The 12,085-nt window shown below is 44.0% G+C and overlaps 1 protein-coding gene across 2 annotated transcripts; it reads right to left on the bottom strand.

Moving 5' to 3' along the window:
• Positions 1-528: 528 nt before the first annotated feature.
• LOC130518679 (neuronal pentraxin-1-like) lies at positions 529-10,317 on the bottom strand. 2 transcript variants are annotated; one of them, XM_057021483.1, is made up of 7 exons: positions 10,274-10,317; positions 5,813-7,011; positions 3,511-4,273; positions 3,180-3,430; positions 2,427-2,606; positions 2,030-2,254; positions 529-1,944 (listed from the first exon to the last, which is right to left on the bottom strand). In XM_057021483.1, exons 2-6 carry the CDS (start codon positions 6,539-6,541, stop codon positions 2,045-2,047), a joined length of 2,133 nt encoding a protein of 710 aa, XP_056877463.1. In that variant the 5' UTR covers positions 6,542-7,011; positions 10,274-10,317; the 3' UTR covers positions 529-1,944; positions 2,030-2,044. The 2 variants fall into 2 exon arrangements, with proteins under 2 accessions (XP_056877463.1, XP_056877462.1); XM_057021482.1 differs by having other exon boundaries at positions 529-2,254.
• Positions 10,318-12,085: the final 1,768 nt, after the last annotated feature.

Genomic DNA, 12,085 nt, shown 5'->3' with positions numbered 1-12,085 from the left:
CCTCCAGTGTCAAATCATTGAACTGTCGTCACTCTTTCACACTTTTCCGTCTGGAACGTTTGCAAATCAACAAATTGCACTTTAAAAGTCGTTATATTTTTTTGTTAATATGATTTTATGCATATATCTGTTGTTAATATTTCTTGTTACTCGTTGACCTCAAAACTATTTTTATTTAAAGGAAAATAAAATCAGCAGAGATTTCCGCACATAATTTCTTTTTAAAGTCTCATCATTTTAATGATGAGAATATATGTTTACAAAAGAGTTAACAACTTCCCTGACCAGGTGTATGAATCATACAATATTTTTCAAGGGATGTTGTTTTATTCATTTCTCTTCTGATGATTGGAGGTCAGAAGTCAAAGGCGGCTCCATCATGCTGAACAGTTTACACACATTTTGAAATGTTAAATACCTTTATATTTTAGTCCTTTTGTGAATGCATTTAGAAACAACATTTTATCCCGTAAAATAAAAAGATACGCTGACATTGGCAGGCAAAAAACTGCATTTCTGTTTGATTGTTTAAAGTATTTTATTGAAAATCCTGACAGGTTTACAAATATGCATTTTCCTCCTCTTTCAAGTATTACATGTATTTTACATTTTTGGCTTACATATAAATAAAACGACTGTTGACTGAACAGAATATAATATTTCGTACCTTTACATCCAATAATAAACAGGATAAACATAACAAAAGGTGCTACATTTACAACAAAGGCGACATTCTGCATATCGAATATTTTATTTTTACATGTTTAAATGTCAATTTTCAGCTTATAACCTACACATCCCACGTAGCAGTAGGAGCTGAAGCCAGCGTAACAAAAACATATGAAATACGTGTCTCGTGCATTTGTCTTGGCATTACACTCGGAGGAAAAAAAGACTTTTGTACAGAAGCTATCACCATGGCAACAACAGACCCTGTTAAAGAAAGTTCAATGCAAGAGATCAAAGGTAGAGACCAAAATATAATTGAGAAATAATGCTTTTAGAAAGGTGCCACAGGGCGACAGGAAAAGTGCTATAATGAAATTAAACATAAGAAACGCCAGAATGAATCAACATTTTGACTAAATATACAAAAACAAGGATGCATCCACAAACAGGTAGCATCTCTTAACTTTGTGTGTGTGTGTGTGTCTGTGTGTGTGTGTGTGTGTGTGTGAATTAGATACTGTCATGTGGTTCAGGCTAGTTGAAAATAAACAGGATCAGATCAGGTAAGTCCAGTAAGCCACCGGTTGCCGAGGAGACATCAGCATTACGTTAATGCTGATACTGATGCGGTCAGGTGGCTGGTGGCCATAACTCCTCTGACATTGAGTCCTTACGTAATGTTGCAACAGAGAAAAACATCCTTTTCAGAAGGTTGAAAACTCAAATCTTCTTCATGTCCTGCAGTGGCAGAACGTAATCTCCCAGCTCTGGAGGTTACAGTACACATGGATCGTAAATCTGTGAAAAAAATATTTCTAAAAAAGCTTGCTGCAGAGTTTTCAATATGAAATACTAATATAAAAAGAGATCTCTGCATTAAAAAGTTGTGCAGTAGAACTTTTTTCTCTCTAATGGCTAATGGTGATCCAGTGTCTTTTAGCCACTCTTTCACTTCCTGTAACATTTGTGTTGCTCACGTATCAGAGAGAACAAGCTAGAGCTGGTGAGCTGATGGCAACAAGCAACCTTTGGACCTGCTCTGATGGGATAAATCCTATTAGGTGCAGTGGATCTGACCACACAGTCGATAAATCCAAAGCCTTGCTCTCTTTTGGAGCCTTCAAAGTCATCCTGCCGACAGCAGCCTCAGAGTGAAGATGCAGAAGTGTAGGAGGAAGAATCGGGAGGAGAAGGCAGAAGAATCAGACAGGGATGGAAAATCTAGAGAGGTAAAATAAGTGCCTGCTCCTCCTGTGCTACAGCTGAGCCTGTACACTACAGAAAACCAAAGAATCCAAACATTAAACAATCCGCCATCCTTGATGAAGATGAAGGTTTGGTCTCCAGTTATTAGGTTCACCTGTCCTGTCAGTCCTCAGTGGCAGGGGTCAAAGGGCACCTCTGTGAGCCCTCCGTGGAGCTCGACCGATTCCTCCGACCAGGACATGACGTCACCTGTCAGGTGGCTCGTGCAGGTCGCCTGGTTGTGGATCTCATTGCTGGTCAGGACCCTGGACCAGAACTGGAGATCAGACAGCTCCCCAGTGAAGGACTGAGTGACATCAAAGCGGCCTCCCATCGTGTCCTGTGAGGACCAGAAGAAGTCATATCTGAGCATTAGGCACTTCCTCTTCAGGACAAGAACAAATATCAGAGTGACCATGTTTCTGCTGACTCAGATCTACATTGTCTGTTAAAGGAGAAGACTCAAAGCTCATGATTTTGGTGCAAAGGTGTGAGGAAACATCTCTCTGTACCTGCTCCTGGCCCAGGATGAAGATCCCCCCTGATTTGATGGCATGCCAGGATGCCAGGTTCTGCCCTGAGCCTTTCTTCACTCCATCCAGGTGGACCTCCCAGATGCCATCACGTGTTGACCACGTCACGCACACGTGATGCCATTTCCCATCGGTCATGGTTATGGGCAATGTGACCGCCTAAAGAAGCGGGGCAGAGGTGGAGGGGGAAGAACACACATCCTTGATCAGCAGGAGGCCTCATGATGGGAGCTGCTCCTCCACCAAAATGAGAAAAGATCATTTCATTATGTTATTGATCAGCCTGATCGCTGCCAACTGTGTCGCAGCAAAGTAATCATGACACTTTATCCCTGCTGGTAATGTGATTGGAGATAATTAGGCCAGTCAATTACAATGATCCAATTATTTGCTTTGCTTATTTGTTTGTTGAAAACGATGGCAACAGAATCCAGACAGGAGGAGGCCACCTGTCGACCGCTTAGAGGAAAAGTTCATCAGTCTTTTAATGGAAGGAAATAACTGAACGACCATCCCACATCACTGTTAGCGTTACAGAGAAATGTAAAAGAAAACCTGAGACCTAACTTGGGCCTTTCTGAGGCCTTCAGGAAGAACGAGAAGGTCTGTTGGACCCTTTAGCTGCTTTTTGAAGCTTAAATCATCGTCTGTGTTTCCTCTGCAAGGGTGTTAATGTGAAACAGGGTTCCTTAACTCTGTTGCTGAGCAACACTTTTTACTGTGGGATTTTACCTCATCATTGATCAGCAGCTCCATCGGGTTTCCTCCCCATTCGATAAGGACCAGCTCATTGGCCTGACCCGGTACAGCGTAAGAGAAGGGCGTCCCGAGACCTGGACCCGTCCCCGGCTTCACCCACAGGCAGATGGTCAGGGCGAAGATCTCCTTCACCACCGAGCGCTTCATCCTGGCATACATGTAGTTGGTCCTCATGGGGAAGTCCAGCAGGAAAGAACTGGGACTCTTCAGTTTCTTGTGGTTGCCTAAAGAGGAGAGATTTCAGCCCCACTCAGTTCCACTGATGCCACAGCTCAGCTGTTTCTACCTGAACGTTTGTGCCCACCGTGCTCATTGTTGCCGTGGTGCAGCTGACCCAGGACTGCTTCCAGCTTGCTGTGACCCGCTCCGTGCAGACTGGTGTCTTTGAAGGGCAGCCGGCGTGGGTAATGGTCATTATCGCGACGGTTGTCATGATGGTCGCCATCGTGGTGGCTGTCGTGGTGATTGTCATGGTGCCCAGGCCTGTGATAATAGTCGTGGTGATCGTCATGATGATCGCTGTGGTGACCAAGATGGTCGTCATGGTGGTTGTTGTGGTGGTCATTATGATCATCGTGATGGTCGCTGCGGTGGTGGCTGCCAAAGCTGCCATGGTGCCCTCTGTATGAGTCCTGGTGGTTATTGTGGTAGCGATGACTGTAGTGGTCGCTGTGATGGTACCTGTGGTTGTTGTGGTGTTTGTTATAATGGCTGTCATGGTGACCGGTGCCATGGTGGTCATCGTGATGGTCATCATGATGGTCATCATGATGACCGGTACCATGATGATCATCGTGGTGGTCGTCATGGTGATCGTCATAATGGCCATTGCTGTGGTGGTCATCATGGTGATCGTCATAATGGCCGTTGCTGTGGTGGTCGTCATGGTGATCGTCATAATGGCCATTGCCATGGTGGTCGTCGTGGTGATCATCATGGTGGTCGCTATGGTGGCCATAATCATGGTGATCCGTGTAGTAGCTGTGCAGCTGCTCCTCCAGCGCTGCAATCTTCCTCTGTAGGAGTTCCCTCAGGGAGCTGGAGTAGGAGCTGGAGGAGTTCCGGGCCTGGAGAATCGAGCAGTCATCAGTAAACTCCATATTTTCATGTCTACCAATCACCCACTGTGCTGACTTGCATGCTTGTGTTTTTAAAATGATCAGAATCATAAATCACAAACAAGTCAGTTGGCATTTGCAGTGGGTTTGCTGATTTATGCAAAAAAAAAAAAGCAGGTAGAGTGTTTCCTATCTGTCCTTATCCTCATCTTCCTCACCAATAAATCCGGCTTTGTTCCCTGCCAATGCATGCCACGATTAATAGCCTCATCAGGAAGGATGACGCTAATTGAAGGTGAGGCTGGCTAGCGGGCTTTGGCACATCGCCAGAAGCCCGAGGCATCCTGTTAAAGGAGGGAGTGAGGAGGGGGTAAATCCTGGCTCTGGTTCGGTTTTGTCTCACACCTTTAAGGGGGATTGAAGGCGATTTCTGGCAACTTGCTCTGTGCATGACCTGAGACCACCTGCGCTGATAATGAGATTTCATGTATCAGCAGGCTGTAGCAATTTTGTCACATGATGCAGCTCAAGTCTCAGGACGTGCTGACTCAGCACCGCCACTCATTTGACTTATTTGTGGTATATTCGGAAGATGTCTGCAATATCAATGGCATCATTTTGCCTGTTTGACTATGTTGCTTCTTCCTGCCTTCCTCTAAGCTTCACATGTCTCAATCCTCCATGTGAACAACACAAGGGTTGTGTAAGGTCAGGGGCAACGGCTAATGAACTTACAGCAGCTTCCTGTTAGAGCTTAGACTTTGCCACTGATATCCAGGGGAGAGATCGAGAACCGGAATGGCTCTTAGACAACTGACAAGCTCTGACTGCTTTGTGTCTGTGTATGGAGGGCTTAATTTGAGCCAGAACACTTCTGACATTGGATTTGGAACCGTTTTTTATTGTGTGTCACTGAGAAATGAATTGCCTAAATGAAAGAAATGTGTTTGCTGTTTACATGGTCACGGTCAGTGTTTTTGTCTTGTCTCGTCTACTTCTGCGGGGCCGGGTGGGGGAGGCAGCAGCCTAAGCAGTGATGCCCAGGCTTCCCTCACCCCAGACACTTCCTGTTTTCTTGTCTCATCCAGTTGATTTCTTGGTTAATTTGATGGATATTTTGCTTTTTGTGACAATTGTTGGAGTGCTTTTATTTTATTTTTTTAACATTTCACAGCAGTGCTGTGTTAAATGTTCTGAAATTAAAACACACTGATCTACACTCAGCAATATTTAGGGTTTTTTTTCAGCTAGAGAAATGGCGTAGGCAGTGTATTTTCTTCTGTTACCTCCAACCCCCGTTCGGAATTGCCAGATCTCCCCCGCCATGCTCCAGGACCTCCTACATTACTAATTAAGCATTGTGTGGGTGCACTGTTTGTGTGAGGGCTGAAACTTATAAAACTCATTCATCACACCAGCTGAAGCCATTTCCTATTAATTCTTGACCCTCAAAGCCATTTGAATGATTTCCTTACACATTTTATCGGAATGTTTTAAATCCCAGAACAAAATTTATGACAAAGCCAATCGCTGCAAACTTGGACCCACCTGCAAGTTTTCCAGCCTCTCCTTCAGCGTCTGCAGTGTTTTTCCTGTCTGTTCAGGAGAGAAGGACCCGTGTTTGGTGTGGGAGGAGCCCTTCCTGTGGTGGGGGTCTGGCCGGTGGCTTCCGTGGGAGTAGTGATGATCATTGCTGTGATGGGTGGAAGGCCCATGGTGGGAGGACGGTGAGTGGTGGGTGCTATGCTGCCCATGGTGGTCATCGTGGTGGTTGTCATGATGAGTATCATGATGATTATTGTTGTGATGGTTGTCATGGTGACCAGTGCTATGGTGACCACCAAAGCCTTCACACAAGGTCAGCTTTGCAGTCAGCTCTCTGATGGTCTCCCGCTGGTCCAGAATGGTCTCCTTTTGCCTCACAAGGCTCTCACGCAGGTGTAAGATGGTGGCTTTGGCCTCGTCAGACATCATGCCGCGGCGATTACCGCTATTGTGGTCGTTAGGGTTTGGTCCATGGGGCACAGTAGGTGGAGAGTAACAGCTGGGGTCTGCTTCTGGGGGGATTGGAGTGCAAACAAATTTGGGACTGATTCCATAATCGTGTTCTGTGCCAGGCAGACTGCCTGCTGCTGCTGCTGCACATGTCAGGAAGGAATAGAACATGAGAGAATGTAAGGGAGAGAAGGGGAGGACAAATCCCAGAGTTGCACCCATGTAGGGCTGTTGTCGTCCAGGAGACAGCATAGGGCAGAGAGGGAAGAGGTCTCTGGCCATAGCTAGCCTCAGTCAAAGGGTTTCCTTTAGTTGTGACAGTCCTCTCAGGCCTTAGCTTTGCTGTGGCGAACACCATGAATGGAGGTTATGAGCATTACAGTTGAGGACGTTCAGGCAACACATGGCAACCACAACATGAAAGATAAATCCTTTTCTGCAAGAGCATGAATGGGTTTTAAAGAGCAAACAGACAAAACACAACAATGTTCTAGAAGGAATTAAACAATGGTGCCAAAATCTTCAGTGTTTCGCTGCCTTTGACGTTTGTGGTATCATGCAAAGTCTCTTGGTTCCATGGCAATAATCTGTGAGAGCTGGCTGCTAAGTCTTGATTGCTCCTTATACTCTCTTAGTGAGGAGGTGTTGGGCCCATCGCCAGCCAGATGATCTCTCTTGGCTCCAAGGACCTGCTGTGTTCGACAGCCAGGAGCAATCTCTTTAACTCTGGCTTCAAACCACCATCCAGTTACCTAAGACAAGCAAAAAGAAGTCTTTAAACTGAGATGCAACTAAATGAAAAACCCCAATGGTGTTCATAATATTATAAAAATGGTGTCTTGAAGTGTTTCTATAAATAAAACTCTATGCAGGAGTACACAAGGAAGAGAGTAGGTGCTCAAATCAGGGTCGACTTTCACAACATGTGTTTCTTTTGTATTCAAAGAGCGACAAGAATGAGGTGCAAATCCATAGACAAAGAAAAGCTCAGCAGGTAGACTGATGTCAGGTGCTGGAATGGAGAGGATGTGAGCTGTTTATCGCTGGAAGAGAAAAATCCACCAGACCTGCACCAAATTATCAATAAGTCTGTGTAAATGCTGGTTAGCAACCAGTAAATGAAATGGATATTCATGAGGCTTAAATGTTTCATAATGTCCAAAAATATTTCATGTGTGTCACCTTTAAGGTGAAGTCCCTGGGCCATTCCCAGGTCAGCCAAAGAGCGAGATTCAGAGAACACACAGGGTGCCATCTCCTCTAAGCCTCTTATCGCCACCGTCTCTCACAAGTAAGAGCATGCATGGCCACTGCTGAACTAAACCAACGTTGGTCTGATAACTGGTGTAAATGGTTTAAAACCACAGCAGAAATCTCACAAGGGCGACTGAAAAGAGCAACAGCTACGTTTTATTTTGTCAAGCATGAAATGAGCGATGATGTCAACTCTCAGAGTCTTTTAGTTTGGCCTTTCAGGAACCACATTTAATTTTGTCAGAAGAACACAGACAATGTTCTCCAGCGTAGGGTTTGTTTTTATTTGCCGAGGGCCATTAAATGAAGCCTTCTGAGGTGTTCATCCAGCCAACAGATGAAGGTCTTAATCTGACAATGAGCCCCGCTGTCTGATGCTTAAAGACAACATTAGAGGAGATTTAGGAGACATGATACTTCTGCAAGGCACGAGGCCTCACACACGAGTCCAGAGACCTGAGCAGAATAATCAAAGGCTGCTGCGGCATCTCAGAGAAGGAGAGAAGACTCTTAATGGCAGTTGACCTCTTCACTGTTATACTCTGTTAGGATTGATCGCTGCTTCCTGTCTCCACCCACAACCTGCCTAAGGGGTCACTCTGTGTCCATGCCTATTAAACACAAATGTAATTTATACATCCTCGATATTTCAGCTGCTTGTAGTGCCGTTGCTTCTCCATTTAAACCAATTTCTGTGTCACCTCTTCATCTTTGCCTCCACCGTGTTGGCACGTGTGCATGTTAAGCTTTTTCAAAGCCAGTCTCAGCCCCTAACCCAGGTTAGTTATCCAGATTCTCTGGAGATTGTACATGTGCCTCAACGTGGCACAACCCTCACTGCAGCTTAAAGTCGCTCCTCCTCCTCCTCCTCCTGCTACACCTAACCCTTCTTCTCCACAGCTTCTTCTGCAGACCTCTCTGTCTCACGCAGCTCATCACATGAGTCTGGCTGGATGGAGGAGCCAGGATGGAGGCCAGCCGGTCTTTACCAAATCTATGTTGGCATGCCCGTCCCTTTTATACATAAATACATAAAATCCATCATATTTAAAAAAGTAATCCACTTTCCAGGGGGATATTTTTCCATCTCATTGACTAACCCCTTGAATATACCATTAAAATAGTTGAATGTTAATTAGCTTTGCTCTCTTTCCATATGGATCATTTTAGCAATTATTGGCCCTTCAAATACAACTTGAACATTTTTATTTACTAGTTGACAAAGAGGATGTAAACAATGGACTTTGTGGGGAAAAACTGACAAAGACAAACTGAGTGTTGAGTTATGTGGCTCATATTCACACATCTTAATGTAACAATGGTGTTGAACTCAAATCCTTAGCAGTCCTAAGAACCACATCCGGCTGCCATCAAAACTGGTCAGAGGCTTGTGTTGCAATTTTCCACCAAATTGCAACACAAAACCTCCACCAAAAAATGCTAACTGTGCTGGTTCTGAGATGCTTGCTCTTCCTGATCTTTGAACTCAACAGTTTATTCCTCTGCTTAAACAATTTCAGGGAGTATGAGCCACAAGCCATGACCTAAGATGACCCACTGGGACCACTCAGACCAGCAGCCAATACTTTCTGTTCTGAGCTCCACAGAGCTCCCAGGATGGAGGAGCCAGAGTGAAAGCACAAGCTAACCCTTATAAGCCATGCTGACACATCTTTGCTGCTTAATTTTTTTTCCCTTTTCCTAAAATGGATGAAAATTAGAGTTTACTGTCACTGCGAATGTGATATCGGTAGTTATTCTGCTGCAGTAATTAACACATTATTCCAAAAACTTACCCTGGTGGACGAGTTAGAAATTACTCCGATTTGTTCTAGTTTGCCATCAGCCAAGTATTTCCAATATTACAAAAGAGAAGAATGCGTACTGAACCAAAAACTAAAGGATGAGAGATACTGGAAGCAAGAATCTGTCCAATTTAAATATGGTGGAAGAGGAGAGCTGAACTTCGACTCTTGAAACACGTGATTGCATCAAAGCCAAAGATGGGTGTCGGACCCATCAAGATCTTAACCTCACGTGATCCAAAGCTCATCACAAGTGGACTGAAAACGAGATGCGGTGAAGGTGTCGAGATGTGGGTGGAGCCTGAGATCCAGAGGTGACAGTAAACAACAGTAACAATGTGGTTGCTCCCCTGAAGCACGCAACCACGCAAAAACACACAAAACAGCACATCCTCAAATGCCATCAACACCAACAATGCCAACACACAACAGTGTGTCAATGCCTCATATCACCACCAGTCAACACTAAAGGACAACAAAAGGACAAAGTTGACATATCTGAGACACGGATCCCAGGTCCACCTACATGCTAACAGGGTAAACCGAGAGCTTCTCTTTGTGCAGAACATTTTCATTATCCTTAAACTGTTGCAGAGATGATGATGTTTGCATCAGACATAAGAAGCCTCAGTCGTCTGTAGATAACGGCCCATCTGAGCTGTAAACTAATGGCAGAAAATCCACTTTGTGTATTACATAACAAAAATATCTCCTCATCTTTCCAAAATTCAGGTTAATAAATGCTCAACTTCTACTAAAAAGGCAAATTACACTAACTATTAAGATAAATCAAATGTTTTTTACATCAACATCTATGTAAAATAATAAATAGATTAATTGAAAGGCTTCTAAACGGTACGGGTAAGTGTCTTAAATCCCAGAAGATTGTTGTTTTTCCTGTTTTGAAGGAAACAAAACCCTAATAATCATTTTAATATGAATGAAACTTTCTTACCTGCCTTTAAGGTTGAAGTCATCAACCTGTTTAGTCCATAGAGCCCACTGATCAGCTTGAGGAGGATTGGCTTCAGGTGGATAAATTTAACCCTCTCTCTCTCTCTCTCTCTCTCTCTCTCTCTCTCTCTCTCTCTCTCGCTCTATCTCTCCCAGACTTACTCAATCACTCTTATACAGTATATAGATCATGTGTTTCAATCCCACTTCATACAGTAAAATATCCCACAGTACCAGTTCACTCCGATCATTTGCCGTTAGAAGAATGTTTCAGTAGTAAAGATCATGTTATGCCTTCAACTATACCCATCCCAAGAGATAATCAAGAGATTTAGTAAAATTCACAGGCCCTGTGGTGCACAAACATGGGGAAATGACCCTGAGCTCATTTTGTTGGTGGGGTTTTCTTTATTTGTTTTTCAAAAATGCAAACTGGACCACTGAAGAATGTGTGTAAAATAATCCCAGTTGTGTGTGCGGTGAAGTTAGATTTCCAGTCACGTTCTGGTGCTTTGGTTTACATTCCAGGCTAAAATCCCCACTGCTGGTGCTGCTGTCGTTGTTTGATATCAGTTATGTGTGCTTCCACGGGGCCCACAGGATGCATTCATCTGCAGCCTCTACACGTAGGAGGGGAGTGGTAGTGATAGTGAAAACACAAGTGTGAAGATGAAGTGAGTTTCACTCTACAGGAAATCCCTGCGTCTGGGCTAATTTGCTCTGTTTTCTGCAGCTTTTGGCAGGTAGAGAAAAAGATCCCCTTGTTTCATCGCTGACACGGTAACATTAAAAACATGTTTCTGGATAATTGTTCAACATTTGATTTGAGCAGTCTGTATTCTATACAGGAGTGAATGTGATCACAGGACAGACCTGGGTACCAGACGGTTGGGGATGACCTAACCCAAGTAAATCCAACTCTTTTTCCTCCACTCTGATCTCTTATTCTGTCTTATTGCTTATGGCAGCACGGTGACAGGCAGCCACTAAACTGCTTAACCCCGGGTAGAGTTCAAAATAGTGGACCATCGCATTTATAGAAACATACTAAATATACGCCAGAGGGAAGTTAAAATGGCAGCTACATTGCTATTAAACCCAGATTACATCCAATAATAGACAAAGATGTAAGACACCCTGAAGGCGCTATTACACTGACGTTGATCATTCATGATGCAGTTCCAACAAATTTGACCATCTGGACTTACAAGCATGTATAACTTCAACGTTGAAGTCGTGTCAGTGCAACACGGCTCAATATGCGCCGCTTCTGGAGACCACATACGTCGGCCTCAGACTGGAAAGTATATTAATCCCACCCCCAAACAAACACACTCTTAACATGCTTTAACCTCAGCAAAGCTTTTAAGAAGGGGTCCTTAGAAGAGATAATGCACTTAAAGCCATAATATTCTATACGTTCTTTACCTAAAACTTGTGAAGATTGTGAAGAACTCAAAGATTCAACATGTTTCCTTAAAGTGTGCAAACTGGGAATGAGTGATGAGGTTATACTGTTTACATTAATCATAAAATTTCCTCCTCTGGGTGAAAAGACCCTCTAAAAATATCCCCTATGCTCCCACACTGTTGATAGAGGGGGTGACAGCCATGAACGTAGCTGCTGCTGCATTCAGTAGTTCAGCTTGATGCACATTTATCTGCATTCCACGACTCTGAAATTGTACCTAAAGTAACCAGATAAGCTGCCACTTGGTGAAGGTCTGCACCAGTGAGATGCTCCTGCTGTTAAAATGCTCCCACTACAAAGATATTTTTTATCTGATACTTGTTCCAGAACTTGTAGAACATT

This window comes from Takifugu flavidus, chromosome 21, assembly GCF_003711565.1.
Source record: "Takifugu flavidus isolate HTHZ2018 chromosome 21, ASM371156v2, whole genome shotgun sequence".
Taxonomy (NCBI): domain Eukaryota; kingdom Metazoa; phylum Chordata; class Actinopteri; order Tetraodontiformes; family Tetraodontidae; genus Takifugu; species Takifugu flavidus.
This window is presented reverse-complemented; position numbering and strand designations above follow the sequence as displayed.